The sequence below is a fragment of the Arachis hypogaea genome, chromosome 19, assembly GCF_003086295.3.
Source record: "Arachis hypogaea cultivar Tifrunner chromosome 19, arahy.Tifrunner.gnm2.J5K5, whole genome shotgun sequence".
Taxonomy (NCBI): Eukaryota; Viridiplantae; Streptophyta; class Magnoliopsida; order Fabales; family Fabaceae; genus Arachis; species Arachis hypogaea.
This window is the reverse complement of record NC_092054.1, coordinates 91,224,353-91,248,289: the sequence shown is the minus strand read 5'-3', so window position 1 is coordinate 91,248,289 and position 23,937 is coordinate 91,224,353. Positions and strand designations below refer to the sequence as shown.

Here is a 23,937-nt window from a genome sequence, read left to right as displayed (position 1 = left end):
ATGAATGCGGGCATTTGTTGAATTGCCTTGATGAATGGTATGTTCACATACAAAGATGTAAACAAGTCTAGGAACCTTGAGTATATTCTTTTTCCCACAGCACCCTTGAGCAGTTGAGGGAAGGGTGCATAGAGCTTCAGCAGCTCTTGTTATGAGATTTCTGGTTCTTGGCGATCTCTATCCTCCTCCTTTGTTGAGTTGTCTTCAGGTTGTTTGCAAAGTTTGCCTTGCTTGTCTTCAGTCTCTTAATCACTCGCAGTGACCATTTTGCAATCTTCCCATCTTACTTTCTTTGCTTCTCCTTTGGGGTTTTTCTCCGTGTCACTTGGGAAGCTATCAGTAGGTTTGGGAATCTTCTCAGCTAAATATCCCACCTGGAATTCCAACTTCCTGATGGTCTCTGCCTGTTTCTTAATATTGGCTCACACCTCCTCTTTGAATACCTTATTTTCTTGAATCTCTTGGCATATTCCTTCAAGTAAGGCCTCAATCTTAGAGAGCTTGTCATCAATTGATAAGTGATTCGGAGCAGATGTGCTGTTTTGGTTTTGATAGGTGTGTGGAGAAGTGTTGTTGTGGGGGTGTTGAGATGTCCTCTGTGTAAATTGCTGGTGAGCTGCATTGTTGTTGTAGTTGTAACGTCTCTGGTCTTGGTTTTGATCCTGCTCACTTCCCCACCAAAAGTTTGGGTGGTTTCTCCATTCAGGGTTGTAGGTCTTGGAGTATGGATCATAGTTTTTCCTTGGTAAATTCTCAATGTAGTTGGCTTGCTCCTGACTCCCCTCTGCTTCTTCATTCACTCCCTCTTGGGTTGTTGATGAAGTGGAGATTGCTGCTACTTGGTTCATCTCCATCTTCTTGGTGAGGTCAACCAACTGATGGGTAATGAGCTTGTTTTGGGCCAACAGAGCATCTACATTGTTTAGCTCCATTACTCCTCTTGTGTTCCCTCTTTCGGAAGCATAGAAGTAGTCGTTCTCTGCTACTGTTTCAATAACATCTATGGCTTCCTCAATAGTCTTTTTCTTGTACAAAGATCCTCCGGATGAATGGTCTACGGCCTTCTTTGACTCATAAGAGAGTCCTTCATAGAAAATGTGCAGCTGCACCCATTCGTTGAACATGTCAGGTGGACACCTCCTTGTTAAGTCCTTGAACCTCTCCCAGGCTTCATATAGAGTCTCACCATCTTGTTGCCTGAAAGTTTGGACCTCAGCTCTCAGCCTATTGATTCATTGAGGAGGGTAAAATCTTGCTAAAAATTTGTTCACCACGTCTTCCCAAGTTGTCAAGCTTTTCCTTGGGAAGGATTCCAGCCACTTAGCTGCTTTATCCCTAAGTGAGAATGGAAACAAGAGCAGTCTATAGGTATCAGGATGAACACCATTAGACTTCACTGTGTCACATATTCTCAGGAAGGTGGTCAAATGTTGATTGGGGTCTTCTTGAACACCTCCTCCAAACGAACAGTTGTTCTGAACAAGGGTGATGAGCTGTGGTTTAAGTTCAAAATTGTTGGCATGGATTGTTGGCTTTTGGATACTACTTCCACAGTTGCCTGGGTTTGGATTGATGTAAGAGCCCAAAACTCTTCTATCCTCCCCAACATGATTTGCTCTACCTCCTCCCCCATGGTTGTGATCCTCTTCTTCATGATGGTTTTTCATGTTGTCTTACATGTTTGTTTCAAAGAATTCCTCTTCTTCCTCAGCACCAACCACTTTCTTTCCTCTTGCCTCCCTCCTTAATCTAAGAAGGTCCTCTCAGGTTCAGAATAGAAGGAAGTTGAAGCCCCGCTTCGTCTCCCTGTCATACAACCATCAAGTGCAAGCAAGAAAAGATAGGTGCTGAAAGTATTTGTGTCAGAATTACTGTTAGTTGTGGGTGATGCAATATATCAAACAGTTAGTGGGTTAGCACACAGAATTGAAAATAACAAAGTAAAAACAAAAGAGTAGAGGGGGAAGGGAAGCAGTTTAACTAAAACAAAAAGTAAATCACTCAAAAAGAAAATGAAATTCACAAAATAAAAATGCTCAATCTAGTGATCTTCCAATTTAATCATTGTTGATGCACAATCAATCCCGGCAACGGCGCCATAAACTTGATGCGAGGAAAACTTGTCTCTCAACAAATCTCCCTTCGGCAAGTGTACCGAATTTGTCATCAAGTAAAAACTCACAATAGAGTGAGGTCGAATCCCACAGGGATTGATTGATTAAGCAACTTTAATTAGAAGAATGTTCTAGTTGAGCGAATCCAGAATTTGGGTTGAGAGTTGCAGAAAATAAAATGGCGGGAATGTGAATAACAGAAAAGTAAATGCTAGAATTAAAGGACTGGAAGTAAATGACTGAAAATAAATTGCAGAATTGTAAATGGGAATGGGGGATTTGCTCATAAAAGTAAATGGCAGAAATTAAAGAGAATGGGTAAGATCAGAGATGGGGAGTTCATTAGGCTTAGGAGATGTTGCAATTCTCCGGATCAAGTTAATTTTCATCTCTTCCTCAATCAATGCACTCATTGATCTCCTTGGCAATCTTAAGTGATTGAATTACAATTTCTTGCAATTCAATCTCTCAAATCTTGATCAATAGCCAATTCCTTGGTCATTTGCTCATGAGAAGAGATGAAGTATGGTCACTGATTATACTACATGCATTTTCCAAATCAAGTATTGAGAGGGTTATAGTCACATACCCATCCAAACCCAATTTGGTCCAGCATGAGAAAGCATTTCTAGCTTGATCTCTTCATTCCTCTTTCAAGGTTCAAAAGAGATCCAAGTTTGAATAGCTTCTCTTCCAAGATAACTACTCAATGGGATGAAGATCGAAAGCTTTCAAGTAAAATCAAGAGAAAAGATAGAAGAAGAATAATGAAAATTAGTATTGATCCATCAAATTACAACAGAGCTCCCTAACCCAATGAAAGGGGTTTAATTGTTCATAGCTCTTGAAAATGAAAACAAAGATGGAGAATACATCATAAAACTAGAAAATGCAGAGAAGATAAAATATAGAGAGTAGTTCTCTTTTTCCCGCTTTTCCGAACTCCTTAACAATTCAAAGCTACTCCTATATATACTACTCTTCTCAGCTTCTAGTTTGTTCTTCAAGTCTTGGGCCTTTGGATCTTGAGTTTGAAGCAGTTCTTTTCTTCATTTGGGCTTGGCTTTACTTGCAGAGAGAAAGTGCTAAGTGGGCAGAGACTTTAGCTCAGGGCGTTAGGGGTGTTAACATTTAGTGAAAGTATAAGTTCGAGAACGTTAGTGACACTTAACATTTTCACTAACGTTCCAATGTACCCCCTTGCCTCACGTTAGAGCCCACGTTAACTAGGTTAACGTGGCTTCTAACGTGGCTTTGCCAACCTTCGAGAACGTTAGTGACACTTAACATTTTCACTAACGTTCCAATGTTCCCCTTTTTGCTTCACGTTAAAGCCCACTTTAACTAGGTTAACGTGGCTTCTAAAGTGGCTTTGCCAAACTTCGAGAACGTTAGTGACACTCAATATTGTCACTAACGTTCCAATGTGGCCCTAGATCTCACGTTAGAGTCCACGTTAACTAGGTTAACGTGGCTTCTAACGTGGCCATTCTTAGCCATCCCAACGTTAGTGACAATGTTGAGTGTCACTAACGTTGGCTCATCATTCATTCCTCATCGTTAGCTTCCACGTTAACTAAGTTAACGTGGAAGTTAACGTGGCTCCTTGGGGGGTTGTGTGGTTGCTTCCAACGTTAGTGACAATGTTGAGTGTCACTAACGTTGTTGACAACTCTCACTTCTTACGTTAGCTCCCACGTTAACCAAGTTAACGTGGGAGTTAACGTGGTGTGTTGCATCCTTAGGCCAATGTTAGTGACAATGTTGAATGTCACTAACGTTGGCTTCTCTTCCCCCTTTAACGTTAGAGGCCACGTTAACTAGGTTAACGTGGGCTCTAACGTGGCCACTCATGAGTGTTTGCCAACGTTAGTGACAATGTTAAGTGTCACTAACGTTGGCTCAACTTCCTTTCTCCACGTTAGAGTGCACGTTAACTTAGTTAACGTGACTCTTAACGTGGGCAATGATGGCTTTGAGAGTGTTATTGGCAATCACTTTTCTCATTAACCTTGCAAGTTACCTCCCTTTCCTTGCTTCCTTTGCTCCTGAAATCAAGCAACAGAGTGCATCAAAGTTCTAGTCTAAGTCATGGGTAATGCAGCATACAATTTGTCACTAAATTCATGCAAAATCCTCATGAAATAATGTAAAATGCACAATGTATGCTTGAATCAAGGTGTAGGTGAATATCTACCCAAAACTAGCTTATTTCTTAAAGAAATGCATGAAACTACCCTAAAAACAGTAAAGAAAAGGTCAGCAAAACTGGCCAAGATGCCCTGGCATCAAAAGAACCCTTCAAAGTAAAGGAGGTTAAGCCATATGGGGTAGTGGAATTATTTGCCCCTCAAAGTGATACAACTTTCAAGGTGAATGGACATAGAGTGAAGAAGTACCAAGGCTACAAATCACCAAGGGAAATGGAGGTGCTCCTGCATGAGGATGCACCAAAAGGAGAGGAAGCTTAAGCGAATGACCGTCCAACTTAAGGACGTTAAAGAAAAGTGCTTGGTGGGAGACAACCAACCATGGTAAGATCCACCTTGTATATACTTTCTTGCCTCTAGCTTTAGATTCTTCTGAATTTTGTGATTTCTTGGTGTTGTTGAGTTGCTTAGGTATGCTAGCTTTTGTTGATTTTGTTGAATTGTTATGATATTCATGTAGATTTCATTAATCTTGGTATGGATAAATTGATAAGTTTGAGGAAAATGCTTTATTTTGAGTGGTGCATGAATTTGTGAGTGTTTTGTTGACTATCTAGCTTGAATACCTGCCAGGAATGTGTTAAAATACCTTTCTCTATGTTAAAAATAAAAAGGGGGTGCACGTGTAAGCGCACAGAACGCGTGCGCGTCGCCTGCATTTTCGCAAGTCTGGGCACTTTTTTTCGAGAGTTGCGCAAGGATTGCGCAAGCAATGCGCAAAAATGCGCAACTCCTGCTCACGCGTGCGTGCATAGCAAGCTCACGCATCGTTTTGCCCCCTTCCTTGTCCACGCGTGAGCGCACATGACGCGTACACGTCGGTCGCTATGTATAACAATCTGGGTACCTTTTTCCTGAGAGTTGCGCAAGCATTGCGCAAGCAATGCGCAAAACGCGCAACTCCTCCTCACGCGTGCGCGCATAGCACGCTCACGCATCGTTTTGCCATCTTGCACACCCACACGTGCGCGCACATGACACGTACGCGTCGGTCGCCTTACCTGCGTTCCCAGTACACAACACTCGAGACTTGCGCGAGCATTGCGCAAGCAATGCGCGAAATGCACAGTTGCTTTCACGCGTGCGCACACTATGACGCGTATGCGTCCTTTACCTGTTCCCCTACCCACGCGTACGCGTAGGTGGCACCCACGCGCTCCTCTTATTTTCATCATTCCACGCATACGCGTGGCTTGCACGCGCGCGTCGATCCTCGGACGCAGGTAATGCACCAGTGCGCCCTGTTTCAAATTTTTCTTCTCACCTCCTTCTTCCACCTTCTTCTTCCTCTTCTCCACTCTTCTTTCCCTTTCCCTCCTCACCACTTCTCTCGCCCACCACCACCAGCGACTTCACCCACTGGCGACCACCACCTCCGGCGGTCCCCACTTTTCTCTCTTCCCTCCTCCCCTTTCTCTTACTTGCACCTTATCTTTTCTATTCCTCTCAAGGTCATATTCTTTTCCTTTCTCTTTGTCTTTACTTTATGCCTTTCTTTCTTAATTGCATGTTTTTACTTTCTCTCATTTCTCTTAGTTGCACTTTGTTTAATTTACTCTTGTTTATTTACTTTCTCTCCTCTTTTTCTTGACATTTTCTATGGATGTTGAAATTTGAGTTATCTCTTTCCTTGATGGGTTGGTTTGTTATCTTTTGATTCCTTTGTGATTATGTGATGTTGATTTGATGTTGGGTATATCATTGTCGGGTATTGCACTTTTGCATTTACTCAATGTACTTATGGTTTGGATGTTGCACACCAAGTCTTTGTTGAATTGCACCTATCACAATTTTAGTCAATTTTGACACTATGCTTTCAAATTGGTGCTCTTCTATTAATACACTTGCCTTCTTATTGTACATTGAGCTCATTGCACTCCGTCTTTATCACTTATATTTGTATACCCATTAGGGGTGAGCACGGGTTGGTTTGGTTCGGGTTCAAGGTAAAATTAGAACCGAACCGATCAAAAAGTAATTGGTTCGGTTTGGTTCGGATTTTTGTTTTTTTTTTTGCTTGTACCTGAACCAAACCAAACCGATTAAGAGTGGGTTGGTTCGGTTCGGGTAGCGAGTACCCGATGACTTTGAAATTAAAAAAAAAAAACAAATTGGCAAATTTTTATGTTAAAAATTCAACAAATATAATAAACATGTAACATCAACAAAAATAATGCAAACATATTAAACACCAAATACATTAAAAACTAAACTCATCAAAATCCAAACATATTAATATTGAATAATCTTGTCTAATGAAAATATAAAAGTGCAATAGAAATATTAGAAGTTAAATACAAAAGTCTAGTGAATAATCTTTGAAAAAAACTAAAACCAAAACACAATAAAATCTAAACATTAGAAGCTCAATACAAAAGTGCAATAGAAATATTTGTTTTTCAAAGTCTTCACTCCATAATCCTTCACTCCATCAACCAAGCATATTCAAGAGAGGAGTTGTGACCTTCAAAAAATTAGCATATAATTAGCTAATGTCAACATATAAAATTGATTAATTAAAAGAAATTCAACAAATAACAGTAAATAAAAATGTTAACCTCAAATTGTTGTAAACAACATCAACTCTAATGGCTTGATGAGATATTGTTAAAGCTGAGAGCTCTACATTCACAGTAATTAAATTATTATTAGAGACTCAACAATAACAACAATTACATAATAATTTAAAGAAATATAATTTAAAAATAGTTACCTAATTCAAGTTTTTCTTGGTCCTCAAGTTCTTGCTTTAAGTCATACATCTTCTCTTAAGTCTTCAACCAATTTTGTGCCCAAATTAGAGACTCAACGGTAGAAGGACTTAATGAGCTTCTAAATTGGTCAAGCACACGACCACTAGTACTAAATGCCGACTCAGAAGACACGGTAGAGACGGGAATAGCCAACAAATCCCTAGCCATGTGAGCAAGAGCATAATACTTCATTGATTTCAATTTCCACCAACGCAAAATGTCAAAACCGGGAATGTTATCCTCCACATCATCTTCCATGTATCTTTCAAATTCATTCCTTTTGACCTCACCTTGCTTTTTCTTAACCCTCATTTTAAACTCATCTTCGAAGCCATCTTCCTCCTCAATTGCATTTTCACCACCAACCCCATGATCATGAGAGGCAATGCTAGAATTAAAACTACCAGAAGAACTACCATCTGGAAGGGGATACATCATGGAGTAATAATCAAACAACTTATGAATGATCTCCTTCAATTTTTTCAACATATCTTTGGCTTGATTCAACCCATACACCCGATTAAGAAAAAATTCAACATACTCATACTTGTAACGAGGATCAAGAAAAACAGCCAAAAAGAGAAAGTAATTTATCCCATCACCCTCCCAATATTTGTCTAGTTTCACTTTCATTTGTCTCGCCATCTTTTGCAAACCAACATCATTACTCTTTCTCCACTTATTCAAAGTTTATTGAATGTCACACAACATATTAAAAAATTATTACATGTAACATTCAAAGAACCAGAAAAAGTAAGAGTTGCATCATAAAATATCTTCAAGAACTTCACAAACACACGTGCCCTTGTCCAATCATTAGCATCAGGAGGTCCTCCTTCAGACTCAAGTGCCAACAAATAAAATGAGTCTTGATAACTAAGCCGACTAAAAGCCGATTCAAATTTCTCAGCAGCCTCTAGCATCAAATAGGTAGAGTTCTACCTAGTAGGCACATCTAACACTACACTAGATTTAGAAGTTATATTAGCCTCTCGAACACACCTCTTAAAAGCTTGCATCCTAGCAGGAGATGACCTAACAAACTTGCATGCAATTCTGATTTTAGTTATTGAGCTATCAATCTCTTTCATACCATCACCGACAATTAGATTTAATATATGAGCACAACACCTCATATGCATGAACTCCCCATTTAACAATGTTGACCCATTCCAATCACCCATGCCTCTAAGTAAATACGAAATTGCAACACCATTAGCACTAGCATTGTCAACAGTTACACAATATATCCTTCTAATACCCCACTCTTGCAAGCACTGTTCTATGGCTCTCCTTATAATTTCACCCTTATGATCAGTAATCAATCCAAAATTCAAAATTTTTTTATGCAATGTTCAAGACTCATCAATATAATGCTCAATCACACACATATAATTCAAATTCTGAATTGAGGTCCAAATATCGGTAGTAAGGGAAACCATTTGGCGATTTTCAGATAACAATGTTCTCAACTTCTCTTTTTCATATCTAAACAAAGCCATACAATCTCTAGCAATTGTCCAACGGGAGGGAACCTAGGTTGTGCTTTACTCATAAATTATCTAAAGCCTTGAGCCTCAACAAATTTAAAAGGAAGTTCATCAACAATTATCATATTTGTAAGAGTAAGACGAGTTTCCTCTTGATTAAAATCAACAAGCTTCATAGTGACTACATTAGGGTCATCCTCAAATTGACTCCCAAGTGCAATAGTTTTCTGCCCCTTTTCAGCTTACTTATGAGGGTTTTTAGTGCAAATTCTTAAATGTTTATGCAAGTTTGTTGTACCATGACTAGAAATATTGCATGCATATATTTTTTTACAATAGTTGCAGTAAGCTTCATTAGGAGAACTTTTAGTAAAATGCGCCCAAACACTACTAGGTGCTCTACTGGGTTTACGTTTTACCTCTTTTGGAGGCTCGCCAGTAGTTCCAGCAGCTTCGGTTTGTGTTTCTGATGAAGGATTTGAGGCAGGCAACGCTAGGGGAGCTGGACTTTGTGATGTTCCACCAGAAAGACCATCATTCTCAGTAGCGAGAGTAGCTGCACTTGGAGAAGAAGTACTTCCAACAACCGAATCACTTTTAGGGTTAGTTTTCCCCCCTTTTTTTGAATCTGCAAAATACTTAAAATAAGAGAAGTCATGTATTTATTATTAACCAATTAATACAATTGAAAGACCTTACTGCAGAATATTTATTAACAAGATAAAATCATATATTAGTGAAATCAACTTGCTGGAGAGGGAAATTAATACTTAATGTCACAATTTGACAGTACCTAAGTCCTTCTAATAGTTACTACTTTACAGACACCGGTTTAAATTAATCAAATCAACTCAATTAACAAGATAAAATCACATATTAGTGAAATTGCATGATAGATAAAAAAAAGAATAAATACATATACAAATAGGAATACAATAATCATGATAATTGCACTCCATCATCACTTGCTACATCCTTAATGTCAACCTATATCTTATGATTCAATACAAAATAAACTCAATTAAAAAGATAAAATCACATATTAGTGAAATCAACTTGCTGGAGAGGGAAATTAATACTTAATGTCACAATTTGACAGCACCTAACTCCTTCTGATGGATACTACTTTACAGACATCGGTTTATATTAATAAAATCAACTCAATTAACAAGATAAAATCACATATTAGTGAAATTACATGATAGATAAAAAAAAGAATAAATACATATACAAATTGGAATACAAATATCATAATAATTGCACTCCATCATCACTTGCTACATCCTTATTAATGTCACCTTGCCTTCAGCGTAATGTTTTATGTTTGGTTTCAACTTCAAATTCTAAGGGGGCTTCTAGTTTTTAGTGAACATCAATTATCAAACTCTAAGAGTTTGGTCTCTGTTATAAATATCTGCTACCATGAATTATAATAGTAACTGCATAGCAATTAGCATAATATTTTTGAAGTTAAAAATCAAAATTAGCTTATAGAAGATCCTCAGTTCAAAATCAAATCAAGCTTTTACATAACAGTAAGATTCTATTAATATTAAAAAAATTGAACAGCACGATTGTTTCAGAGTGATCAAGATTACTTTATTCAACAACAAATAAGAATGTATAATTTCAAAAATTGAACAGAAAATAAAATAATTAACAGTTTAACATATAACATTCCCCAAAAATTATAGACTAACCTGAATGAGTGACCAGACAAGACGACGCTAGAGCCTAGAGGAAGCTGGCTGCTGGAGAGGGAACGGCTGACTGAAGACGAAGCTGGCTGCTGGAGAGGGAACCGCGAACAACGATGCTAATAGAGATACCGATTGAGACGCCAACAACCGGGAGAAAGTTGGTTGCTGCGTCGCTACCGCTACGAGGAAGACGATACACCAGATGGTCCCACGGACGAGGTGGAGAAGACGATGCGCCTGACGCCTAATGGAGAAGACGATGAAGATTGGAGAAGCTGCCAAGCTGGTTGCATGGTAGGAGGAAGCTCTGCGCCTCTGCCTCTGCTAGGGTTTCGCCATGGTTTGGTAACTTTGGTTATGCCGTTAGTGAGATTGTGTATTAGGGTTATCAGGTTATGCGTTTACAAAGTCATGTATATATATATATATAATTAATTATAATCGGGTATACGGGTTGGTTCGGGTTCCACGCTCCCAAAACTGATACCCAAACCAATCATCAGCAAATGTCATCGGTTTGGTTCGGATCAGACCCGATTACCCATCGGTTCCTGAACCAATTTAATTGGTACGGTTTGGGTCCGGGTGGGTAATCGGGTACCCGCTACCCATGCTCACCCCTAACCAATTTAATCGGGTTCTTGATGGGTTGGTTTGTTATCTTTTGATTCCTTTGTGATTATGTGATGTTGATTTGATGTTGGGTATATCATTGTCGGGTATTGCACTTTTGCATTTACTCAATGTACTTATGGTTTGGATGTTGCACACCAAGTGTTTGTTGAATTGCACCTATCACAATTTTAGTCAATTTTGACACTATGCTTTCAAATTGGTGCTCTTCTATTAATACACTTGCCTTTTTATTGTACATTGAGCTCATTGCACTCCATCTTTACCACTTATATGTGCATACCCATGACTTGCTTCCTTAGGTCATAGTGTAAGAATTGTATTTCACCCCTCTCGAACTCCACTTTATTCATTTTGCATGCCTTATTATTTTGGAGATAGATTGGGTAATTGATTTTCTTGCGCATTTTATCTTTCTTGCATATGTCACTTGGGGTTGTTAGCGATGCTTGAGTCATTTCTTCTCATGCCTTACTTGCATGCCTTTTTCACTCTTTCATCCTATGCTAGTGCATTGCTCCGTATTTCAATGGTTGTCTTGCTTGCATGTTGAAGCTGTCATGTTTTCAAGATACCTATTCGTTTGTGGCGTTGTTTCTCACTAGCATGTTATAATTTGAGTGTGGTCTCTTTGAGTTTAATGTCTTCTCTTTCCTCTCCTTTTTCGGATGGCCATAAAAAAGGACAAGGAAAAGGCACAGAAGAAGCTGCCTCCCAAAAGGGCACCTCAAAAATCCACCGCAAAAGTGCACTGATACGCGAAAAATTAAATTCACGTAATTACCGGCAAGTATACCGGGTCGTATCAAGTAATAAAACTCACTAAGAGTGAGGTCGATCCCACGGAGATTGGTAGATTAAGCAACTTTAGTTAAATGGTAGATTTATTCAAGCAAACATGGTTTTGATTGCATGAGATTTGTGATTTTTGAACATAATTGCAAAAATTTAAATGGCAAAGAATTTAAAGAACTAGAAGAAAGAAAGAAGATGAAAGTAAATAACTGAAACTTAAAATGAAAGAAACTTAAGTGACATTAAAGATAAATTACAAGAAAGTAAAGATTGCAGAATTTTAAAGAGCATAAGAGTAAATAGCAAGAAATATAGAAACAGAATGTAAATGACAAGAATAATGAATTGCAAGAATGTAGAAAGGAAATGGGGTAATGGGTATTCAAACAACTAAAGAGCAAAAGAAATGAGAATTGATGATGGAGAGGATCATTAGGGATCAGAGATGCAAATTCTCCTGAATTGATGTTGATCAATTCCTAATCCAAGCCACACAACTTCCAGAATCTCAACTAAGGGAGGTTACATCTCACATACCAACCAAAGTGTATTGATTAAGGAAATCATGAAAGGATGAACTCTAAACTGAATTATGTGACTCCTTTCTCAAATTCACCACATAATTCATATAGATTAATCCCCTCTCGATGGTGATTGAATCTTTAAAGAACAAGAGTTTCCTCTTGGATTAACCACTTGAATTAAGAAGGAGGAGAAGAGTTATCAATTCATTCAAACAAGCAGAGCTCTTCCCCCTAATGAAAGTGGGGTTTAGTGAATCATAGCTCCAATTTCAACAACAATTGCCATAGATGAAAATTAAACTAAGTGTAGATAAGAATGAAGAAGAAGAAGAAGAAGTTCTTAAAACTGAAATTCAAAATTGCAAGAAAAACAAAATAGCATATGGTTGAGAAGCCGTGAAAACCAAAAAAACTCCAAGTGTAAAAGTAAAAGTGTCTAAGAGTAAAAATTGCTAAAATAAAAGTCCCAAAAGTCCCCTCAAAGTACCAAACTCTTCTCTATTTATACTACTCCTAAAACTCCTTCAGAGATCTTTAATTTGGGCTAGCAATGTGGGCTTTCTCTTTGTTGAATTCCTGGCTTAATGGAAGAAGTGTTGCTAAACATGGAAGGAGGAGTTCATTCATAATGCTTCTGGCCCAATGGCTTGGCGTTTTTGCCAATAACGCTAGCCTTAATGCACGTTGGCAACGTTCATGGTATTTTCCTGGGAGTGGGCTTTGATACTTGGGCGTTGTTAGCCCAAGTTGTTGCTAACAACTTGCTTTTCTTCTTCTTGGCTCTACTTTCATGCTTAATGTTGCTCAGAATTTGAGTGTCAATCCTCTGCTTCAATATGGACTATCATACATCATTGGAAAGCTCAAAGTGTCTTCTTTCTAATGCACTTGGAATCATCTTAATTGGATTTTTCTAGCTCAAGTTATGCTTCCTCAAAGAAGGTAAGGTCAGGCTGCCAAGTTTGTTGGAGTTGTTGCTGAACACGCCCCTCTCTTCCAAGTTGGCAACGTGCCAAACCTCCCAAGGCTGAAACATGGGGCTGGCGTTGTTGCTGAACACTCCCCCTTGTTGGCACGTTGCCAACGTGTTCGTGCTTTCCTTATGGCCCCAAGCATTCTTTGCTGCGTTGTCACAAAACACTCCAACTCTTCCTGGAGTTGGCAACGTGCAGGATCACTTCCCAGGGTTGCTTTCTTGCTTGCTGCGTTGTTGCCAAACACGCCTATAGAAGCTGGCGTTGGCAACGTGCTTGAGTTGGAGAGGCATCAACCAAGTTGCTTTGAGTTGTTGCCAAACACGCCAATGAAGGCTGGCGTTGGCAATGTGCTCGATGGGTGGAAATCCAAGGCTTGCTGCGTTGCCTTGGAACACGTCTCTTGTTCCTGGCGTTGGCAACGCCAGCTTCTCCCCTTCCTGGGTCAAGCCTTGATGTTGTCTTCAAACACAGTAGTGAAGCAGCACGTTGGCAACGTGCTCTCCAAGATTGCCTCCTTCCAAGCTTTCCTCCCTGGCGTTGCCTCTAAACACTCTAGTGAAGCAGCACGTTGGCAACGTGCTCTCCAGGATTGCCTCCTTCCAAGCTTTCCTCCCTGGTGTTGCCTCTAAACACTCTAGTGAAGCAGCACGTTGGCAACGTGCTCGAGCTTCCTTGGCTGGACAAAATCTTCTAGCTCAGCGATGCCTTGAAGAACGCCTATACATTCCCACGTTGGCAACGCCCTCGAGCTCCTCCCTGGCCCAATTCCTTGCTTGCCTGCGTTACCATCAAACACTCACCCTTTCTCCAAGTTGGCAATGCCCAAATGTGTTCTCCAGGGCTGCCTTGCATTATTGGGCGTTGTTGATGGACACTCTAGTTGAAGTGCAAGTTGGCAACATGCAACTCCTCTATATTCATTCCCCAGGGCTGCCTGGCGTTGCCTAGGAGCACGCCCTTGTTCCTGGCGTTGGCAACGCCCAACTCCTCTTCTTCTTTCCCAGTTTACTTCTTGGCGTTGTTGCCAAGCACTCCAATGTAACTCCAAGTTAGCAACGTGCATGTTTCTCTTCTTGAATGAATTGTTAGCCACTTGCTTGCTTCATTCTTGCTTCAATGCCTTCTTGTTGCATCACCTATCATAAACAAGGAAACTTGCTTCAAAGTCTCACCAATGCATGCAATCAATGTAATCAACTTCATGAGATTTATTTATTTATGCATTCGTTGACTCATTTGCATGAGAATAACCACAGTTAACATGGTCCTTGGTATTCTTATGCATGAAAACAAAACTCATAAAAATACTTGTTTAATTCAAAGAAAATGAGTGAAACTAAGCTAAAACTAACTAAACTGACTAGCTAATCTAGCAAATATGCGAATGCATCACGCACCACGCGCCCAAGGCCAAGCCTCTCCCCACTAAGGCACGAAGCATCATTAAAATTGATGACCAAGAGAAGGACAACCCCGTGAGAGATTCCACTAGGTTTCCCAACCGCTATTGCGAACTCATGTTCCCCATCGTGATTGCACGGAATTATCATTCTGAACCCCTTCTCAACCCTCCGGCTCATGTAGTTCAGTTTGTCATACCTTGCATTGAGCAACGAGGATGGGGCTTTCTCATGAGGAGACCAGAAAAAGCCAATCTCTCGTGGGCGGTAGAGTTCTACACCAATTACTTCTCACTTCTCTTCAGACTGTCTTCAAGCGTCGGAGGCAAGTTCCAGTTTTTGAGAAAGCTATTCAAGAAGTAATCTGAGTCCCACCCGTACCGGATGACATAGATGGTTACCAAGAGGCCCTCCGCCAGCGTGATGAGTTTAATTCTGCTTTTGATTGGGACGCTGTCCACCGGGTTATTGCCGAACCGGATACCTTTTAGACCCGAGGGCACCTCAGGCCTCGACCTAAGGGCATTCTTGCGCATGATCTGACTGTAGAAGCTCGAGCATGGACCCAAATCTTGTCCCATTATGTGTTTCCCAATACTCACGAGACCTTGATTACCGGGGACCTAGCCTTGCTAGTTTGGTGTATACTCACAGAGTGGCCGGTTAACATTGCTCGCCTCATCCACCAAGCTATAAGTCGTGTTCATGCCAAGGGTAACCTACCTTTCCCAGCCTTGGTGACGGAGTTAGTTACTACTGCTGGTGTTCCCCAAGAGACTAAGGATTGGAAAGCGATGATTCCGGTAGAGGGCGACTTTGTCCCAACCGAAAAATATCTCAAGCCTCCGGCGGAACACAAAACCCTTGATATAGCTGCCTGATGAACGGACTTTTGTGTGGTTTAGAATTCACAAATGGATTCTCGTTATAAAGTATAGTTTCTAAACCAAGCAATAATCCTTTCATACAAAAATTTGTTTGTCACAAGTACAAACCCCTAAATTTATAAACCGAAGTATTGAACCTCGAGTCGTTCTCCCTAAGAATTGCAATGAAGTGTCTTGTTATTGGTTATAAGGTATGTTTTGGGGTTTTGATAAGAGACATGAAAGATAAATGACAAGGAAGTAAACTAATGGCTAAAAGGGTCTTGGCAAGGTTTGGTGGTCAAGGATCTCTATCCTAATCACTAACCACAACATGAGAATTGACAAGGATCAATCCCACTAACTCATCCTCTAACTAGTAGTAAAGGAAAGTCAAGTGAGCTATATCAATCCAAGTATATAAGTCCTAGTTCTCCACCAAGTCAATTAGTGAGATCTAGAGTTAATGGCTCCCAATCGTCAATCACTTGGACATTAGTAACTCAAGAGTTCCTAAGTTACCTTCCCAAGCCAAGAGCATAAAATTCTACTCTAAAATCCAACCAAACATTTCATCAAACACTTGTAAGGCATAAAAGGAAAGCATAATAAAATTGCAAGGAAAGTAAATCTACACTACTCAATTGCAAGGAATTAAATAACAACAAATCAAATGAACAATAAAGGAACATGAAAACATAAATTGCATTAAAAGGAAAAGGAAAGAAAAAAAGTGCATCAACATAAAAGTAAAGAATTACAAGAATTAAATACTAAACTAGAGAGAAGAGATGTAGAAGAAGAAGAATTACAAAAGGAAAAGTAAATCAAAGCATGAAATTAACCTAGATCTAAGAATTCCTAATCTAGATCTAACCTAATCCTAATTCTAGAGAGAAGAGAGAGCCTCTCTCTCTAGAAACTAACTAAAGCATGATAAAACTAAAATAAAACTCACTAACTAACTAGATGTCCCATCCCTCTTCAATCTTTGGGTTAAATAGCATCAGAAATGAGTTGGATTGGGCCCAAAATGCACCAGAAATCGCTGGCTACGAGTTGCATTAAATAAATCATGTGCAGCATCGGCACGTACATATACAGTGCATGTGCGCACCCCTAAATGCAATGAAACTATGACAAATTTTATATCATTTTGAAGCCTCGAATGTTAGCTTTCCAACACAACTGGAACTGCATTATTTGGACCTCTGTAGCTCAAGTTATGGTCAATTAAGTGCGAAGAGGTCGGCTTGACAACTATGCGATTCCTTCATTTCTCATGAGTTCCCATTTCTACATGCTTTTTCTTCATTCCCATGATCCAATCTTTGCCTCCTAAAATCTAAAATCACTTAAAAAACATATCAAGGCAACTAATGGAATCAAGGTGAATTAAATTTAACTATTTTAAGTCTTAAAAAGCATGTTTTCACTCTTAAGCACAGTTAAAGGAGAATTTACAAAACCATGCTATCTTAGTGAATAAATGGGAGAAAAGTTGGCAAAACCCTCTAAATTCAACACAAGATAAACCCGAGAAATGGGGTTTATCACTGTCCCCTTGGTTATCCTTACCACATCTTCTACATCACAAGGATCTTCCCACCAACGGCTTGAAGACCTCCACAAGAAGATAGATAGATATGAACGGCGGAACCAACGCCGGTATGCTTACATAAAGAAGCTTTTGAGTTGTGTGACTCCTTCCATGGAGGAGCCGGAGATCTCCACATCCACGTCGTATTTAAGTGAAGAGAGCACTTGCGAATGGGATAGTGAAACTTCCAAACCCGACCACCCCTTGCACCTTGCTAGTAGCATGGAGGACCGTGCTAATTCTTAAGTGTGGGGAGGTCGTTCGACCGATCTCCGTGGGTAATAATCTCCTCTTTTCAACATCTATGGACTTTAGCTCTCTTTTGTTTTGTTAATTAGGACATCTTGCATGTTTAAGTTAGTTTTTCTTATTAGGACTACTTGGTTAGGGTGATGACTTCTTTTCCAAGAAACTGTATTTTCAGGGTACCCCTACCAATTTTGAAAATTTTTTCTTAAGATAACTTGCTTGAAGAATGTATTCTAGAACATGGTGTTTGAGCTGAGAACATAAGCGTGTGAGTTTTGAGCCTTATTGTGTGGTTATATCTTCTAACCACTTATTCCCATTCTTGTGTGCATTACTCGCTCTATGATTGCAATCCTTGCTTTGTCTGATTCTATATATCCATTATTTTGTATATGGATGCATTTACATTATTGAGGCCATCATTTCAATAGTCACTTTTCCCAAACAGACTTAACCCTTTTATCTACCGTTGCTAACCAGTTTTGAGCCCATGATGATCCCTTTTTGTTCTTAAATTGAACACATCAACACCCCTAAGAGAAAAACAGTGAACGTCCCTAGATTTGGATCCTTGATTAGCTTAGGCGAGTGAGAGTGTATATCATTCAATTGGGAGGGTGTACTTGGGAACTTGGGTAGATGTAAAGGTATGTCTTTGTATTTGTAATTGAAAATTTTGGGAATTGGGAATATACTCATGTATTGAACTATTGAACCATATGCATTGGAATTTTTGTACATAAAATCCCAAAAAGGGGACAAGCAATATATATATATATATATATATATATATATATATATATATATATATATATATATATATATATATATATATATATATGAGAGAATGAAGGAAAAGGAACGTAAAGAAAAAAGAAATAGAAAAATAAAAGAAACAAAAATATGGAAAAAGAAAGTAATAAAAAGAGGACAAAAATGCCCCAAGGTAAAGTAACAATAACAATGCATATGGAATGTGAACTAAAGAGAATGCATGAGTATACGAAAAAAATGGAAACCATGGGTAGCTAGGTATTGTATTAGAATTATATAGGGTTTTATGTGTTTGGTGAGGTCATAGGTTAATCAATGATTTAAATTTTAAGCTCACTTGACCATATACATCCCTACCTTTACCCTAGCCCCATTGCAACCTATGAACAAGACCTCATGATACTTGTATGCATGCATTGAGTAATTATTGATTGTTAGATGAAAGACAAATCTTGGAAAGCATGATTAGGGGAGGATTGAGTGACAAACCCTATACAATTGAGCGAATAGAGCGGATACACTTCCGGTGAGAGTTCGATGCTCAACTCCTCGTTCCTGGCTTTCACAAGAATTCATCTCGCAAGTTATATGCACTTCATTTTAATGTTCAAATTGGTAGGATTCATGGACTACATGTCACCTTAGCCCTATATGCTCATATGCGTTCTTGGAGGATGGATTTACCCTTGACCAAGTAGATAGGTACCTTTACATTAGTTGGATGCATTCACATAGGTAATTTGCACCTCATGAACCCTTTCCTCCCATGGTCTTTGGTCATTTTATTTTTTAGCATGAGGACATGCTCAGTTTAAGTGTGGGGAGGTTTGATAAACCCCAATTTTGTGGTTTATATTGTGTAGAATTTGGAGGGTTTTGATAATATTTTCCACACTTATTCACAATAATTGCATGGTTTTGTGTTCTCTTCCTAATAATGCTTCATGATGGAAAACATGCTTCTTTTACCTTAAAATTGCCATATTTTGATCCTCTTTTATTACCATTCGATGCCGTGATAAGTTTGTTGAGTGATTTCAGAGTTTATAGGGCAAGAATGGCCTAGAAGAGAGAAAGAAAGCATGCACAAGTGGAAGGAACATGAAGAATTGGATTTTGGGAAATCAGCTGCGACGCGCACGCACACCTTATGCGCACGCGTGGGTGCAGGAAGCTGGGTATGGCACGCGAAGAGTAGCGCATCCGCGTGGATTGGCAAAACTTCCATCGACGCGCATGCGTGCTTGCCGCGTACGCGTGGATCGCGAAATTCAGATGACGCGCACGCGTGCATGACGCGTACGCGTGACGAGCTGCACATGACCTTATTAAAGAAATCGTGCTTGGCAATTTCTGAGGCTCAAGATGCCCAAATTCAAGCTGGTTCTGCATGGAAAAGACCCAAGAACTCTGGGGAAAAAGGGGAGGATCATGCATTACACACTTAGACATAAAATTTTTGCTAGTTTTTGGTTTTTGTTCTTCTAGAGGGAAAAACCCTTACTCTCCTCTAGATCTAGTTTGATTTTGATCTCCCATTGCTGAAATTCTAAATTGGGTTTTGTTGATTTCTAGTTTTGATTACTTAATTTGAATTCCCTAGTGTAATTTTGTTGAGATCTCGTGTTAGATTTATGTTTCCTTGTTATTTTCCATTTTCTATTCATCTTGTGAACCTTGTGGATCTTGAATGATTAATGATACATTAATGTTTTCTATGGTTAATGGTGTTAATTTAGTAGTTTTATATTGATAATCGTTAGTGGGTACTTTCAATTTCCAATTTATTTGCAATTTGAATATGTCTTTTATTAATGCATGCCATGTGTTTGATGAAATGTTTCCTTTGATTATGGAGTAGTTTTCTTTGCTCTTGGTCTAGGCTAAGGAAATTGGGTAAACTTGAGTCATTGGGTCTAATTGATTTGGTGATTTGAGAACCATTAGTGGTCAAGTTGATACCCATTGACACTAATCTACTACTAATTCCATTGGTAGTTGGATTGGGACTTATGAGTTGAGATTGATCAAGCCACTTGACATATCTCAAGCTTAGGAGTAAATATGCCTAGCTAAGATATGGTTCCTCATAATTGTCAAGATATGGTTATTAGACAAGGATAGTGATCCTAATTCCTATGCCTAGCTAAGAGTTGCTTTCATTATTCATATTTGAAACCCAAAAATTTCAATTGCTTAATTCTAGTTATAGTTACTTGTTTAGTTTTAGAGTAGAATTATATTGGATGTTCTCTTATTAATTTGAAATTGCTCCTACCTTGTTTTAGTTACTTGATTTAATTTCTTGCACTTTAAGATTTCTTGCTTGTTAAGTCTATTAGTTTAATCTCTTGATCATGACTCCCAACCCCGGAAATATAACCAATGTTTTGGCACATGTTTGCCCATTCCTTGTGAGATGACCCAAGATTTGAATGCTTCGATTACTTCTATTGGGGTTGAACTTTGTGACAACCAATTCCTTAAAATTTGATTCGTGAATTATTTGTCGGTTGAGAGTTATACTTGCAACGTGAATATTTTGTGAAATTCTTACCGACGATAGTCAACCTATCACGTACGCGTAAGTCATGCGTACGCGTTGATGGTCTTCTACGCGTGTCACGCGTACGCGTCAGTCACGCGTACACGTCGATGTGCGACTTCGCTGATCACGTGTACGCGTCAGTTACATGTACGCGTCGCTATAAAAACCCAAGTCACGCGCACGTGTGAGCCATGTGTGCGCATCGATCCTCGCTGGTCAGCTCTTCAGTTTCTTGTGTTCCTTCAATTTTTGCCAGCTTCCTCTCCATCCTCTAAGCCATTCCTGCCGTATATAGCCTGAAAACACTTAACACATAGATCACGGCATCGAATGGTATAAAAGGAAATTAAGAATATACAATTTAAAGGCTTGGGAAGCAAGTTTTCAATAATGGAACAAAATTAGGAAAGATTTGTAAAACCATGCAATTTATTTGAGTAAGTGTGTGAGGAACTGATAAAAACCACTCAATTAAGCACAAGATAAACCGTAAAATAGCGGTTTATCAGGTGTGCGTGCGCACAAGGCTGTGCGTGCGCACATACCAGAAATCACAAATTTCTGTAACTTTGCAGAATTTCAGATTTTGACACCAAACTTTGAATGATCATAACTTCCTCTACAAAAACCCAAATTTTACAAACTTTATGTCAATTTGAAGAGTTTTCAATGGACTTTAATTCTAAAAACATTTCAACACATTTTGAAAATTGAAACACAAGTTATGACCCATCAAAGTTTACTAAAAATTAGTTTTTACCAAAAGCTCACCGAGCTTCTATTTTCCACAATACTCATCCAAAATCCAACCAAACCATACCAAACTCCAATTCACATTACAAATCACCCTTTGTATCACATTCCATCATTTATACCAAACTTTCCTTCACATTTCAATATTCTCAACCTCAATTATCAATTATATATATAACATTATAAACAATCCTCCCCCAACACATTCATCAATCATAATTTCTCAATACCAAGCATCATAATTAATCTCATTTCATCGCAATCTAAATTATTTATACTATCTTTATCAAATTCAACATCATAATTTGTCAACATACTCAAACATCATCAATCTATCATAATTTATCATAATTCATCATTCAACAACTCAACAACCATTTTAATTCAATCCTATCCTATAAGTCACTAGCCTAAGTGTCATGAATATTATATATTATATAGAGAAAACTGAAACCATACTTTGGCCGATTCCCAATATGCACTAAAAACCCCAAATGAGCACAAGTTGAGCTTTCAACTATAATCCAAGCTACCAAACAACTCCAACAAGCACCAACAAGCCCCAATAATTGCCAATAATCACAATCTCAAGCTATAATATACATAAATCATAACTAATCAACCTAGGTGATGACAAGTCCTTTTGTGCATGTTTTACTAGCAATTTTTACTTGTTTTCATTAGGTTTCATGCATTTCTTAGGTAATAAGTAAGTGTTTGAGTGAAAATTTCATAATTGTCTTGATTCAATCAAACATTGTTAATTTTGTACATTATCATGAGATTTATGCAAGAATTATATGATTATTATGAATGATACAAAATTTTATGATTTTGGCAAGGCTTTGATTGCATGATTGATTGATGACAGATGAAAAGAAGAAGAAAAGAAGAAATTTTGGACACACTTTGAAGTTTGAGCACGCTTTGGAACGTTAGGCCACGCTTTAAAAAGTGTAGCCCATGACCCATCACAAGGAAAGCACCCTTTGGTGCAAGCGCTACGCTCATTCTTCAAGAGCGCTTGTGATAGTGGAGTAAGAAAAATTCGCAAATGACGCGTACGCGTAGGCCAAGCGTACGCGTCGAATGTTCAATTTTGGAAGACCACGCATATGCATGGATGATGCGTACGCGTGAGTGTGGCATTTTGAAGGGCCACGCGTACGCGTGGAAGAGTGCTCTCCAAATGAACTTCTAGGTTCTCAAAGTGAACGCTACCAAGGGACGCGCAAGCGTGTATCACGCGTACGCGTCACAAGGGAAAATTCTGAAGGTCACGCATACGCGTGGGTGATGCGTGCGCGTGGGTGTAAAAGCGCTCCGTTCTCCAAATGAACACTACGCTCTCCTGGAAGTGAATTTCTACTCAAATTAACTTCATTCCAAGCCCATTTGAATTACAAGCAAACAAGCACACTCAGATCATTCAAGCAAAGGCACAAGGAGCTTCTAGAATAGAATTTTCACTTAATTGTAATTTGTTTTCAATTTCATTTTAATTTGTAATTTGGGAAAGCCTATATAAAGGCTTTAGTTTCAGAGTTTGGATAGAGGGCTGCATTAGGAGTAGTAGTAGTAGGAGGAGTAGGAGTAGAATAGAAGGCTCTTGTATACACTTTTTTTTCTGCCATTTTTTACATTGTAGCTTTTATTGAATTTCATTTTCTTATGCAATTTTACATTTCCATTCATATTGGGCTTCATTTACTTTCCTGCAATTTACATTTTCTGCAAATTTTCTTAGAGCTATGATCCACTGAACCCAATCATTAAAGGGAGGTGCTCTGTTATGATTCACATGATTTAGTAAATTTCTTCTTCTTCTTAATTCATTTGAGTAGCTATAGGATATCCTCTGTTTTGATTGAGATTCATCCACTCTGGAAGGGGGTTTGAATCTGTTGAATGTTTGTGTGAGCCTCGGAAGGGGAATTATGAGCATTTGAATTGAGGCTCTATCCTTCACTACTCTCTTGATCAACACCATTTGGGAGGAATTGAGATCTTGAGAGTTAGTGTGGCTTATGGATGAGAGACATGCACTCAACCTCTTCTCATGACAATTAGATCAAGGAATTGGCAAGATTGATTGTGATTAGAGAGATTGGATTGCCAAGGAATTAGGATCCAATCAATTTCAATCCGCCATATATCTACTCATATGATTGAGAAAGGAGTTGAGACCCATTTGATTCATTGTGGATTATGCTATCTCCAATCTTTAATGAGTTTTTCTTTCTGTTAATTGTTCTTGAATTCATTTCAGTTGCTTGATTTACTGCTCTTTTTAATTTCCCAGCACCCAGTCCCTTTACATTTGATGCAATTTACTTTTCTTGCCATTTAAGTTTCTGTCATTTACTTTCAGCACTTTAAATTCTTTGTAATTCATATTTGCTGATTCATTTTCACTCAATTCATCACTTGTTAGCTTGACTAGACTAATCATTTCACTAAAGTTGCTTGATCTATCAATCCCTGTGGGATCGACCTCACTTTCGTGAGTTTTACTACTTGATGCGACCCGGTACACTTGCCGGTGAGTTTG

At 38.8% G+C, this 23,937-nt stretch overlaps 1 protein-coding gene and 1 non-coding gene across 2 annotated transcripts; one reads left to right on the top strand and one right to left on the bottom strand.

Annotated features, from left to right (window-relative positions):
• The first annotated feature begins 1,122 nt into the window (after window positions 1-1,122).
• Window positions 1,123-1,226, top strand: LOC112780385 (small nucleolar RNA R71). The gene has a single exon (XR_003191226.1). It is a non-coding gene; the product is annotated as a small nucleolar RNA R71 (small nucleolar RNA).
• Window positions 1,227-7,092: 5,866 nt separating this feature from the next.
• Window positions 7,093-7,722, bottom strand: LOC140182294 (zinc finger BED domain-containing protein RICESLEEPER 2-like). The gene has a single exon (XM_072228451.1). The coding sequence runs from the start codon at window positions 7,720-7,722 to the stop codon at window positions 7,093-7,095; it is 630 nt and encodes a 209-aa protein (XP_072084552.1).
• Between the last annotated feature and the right edge of the window lie 16,215 nt (window positions 7,723-23,937).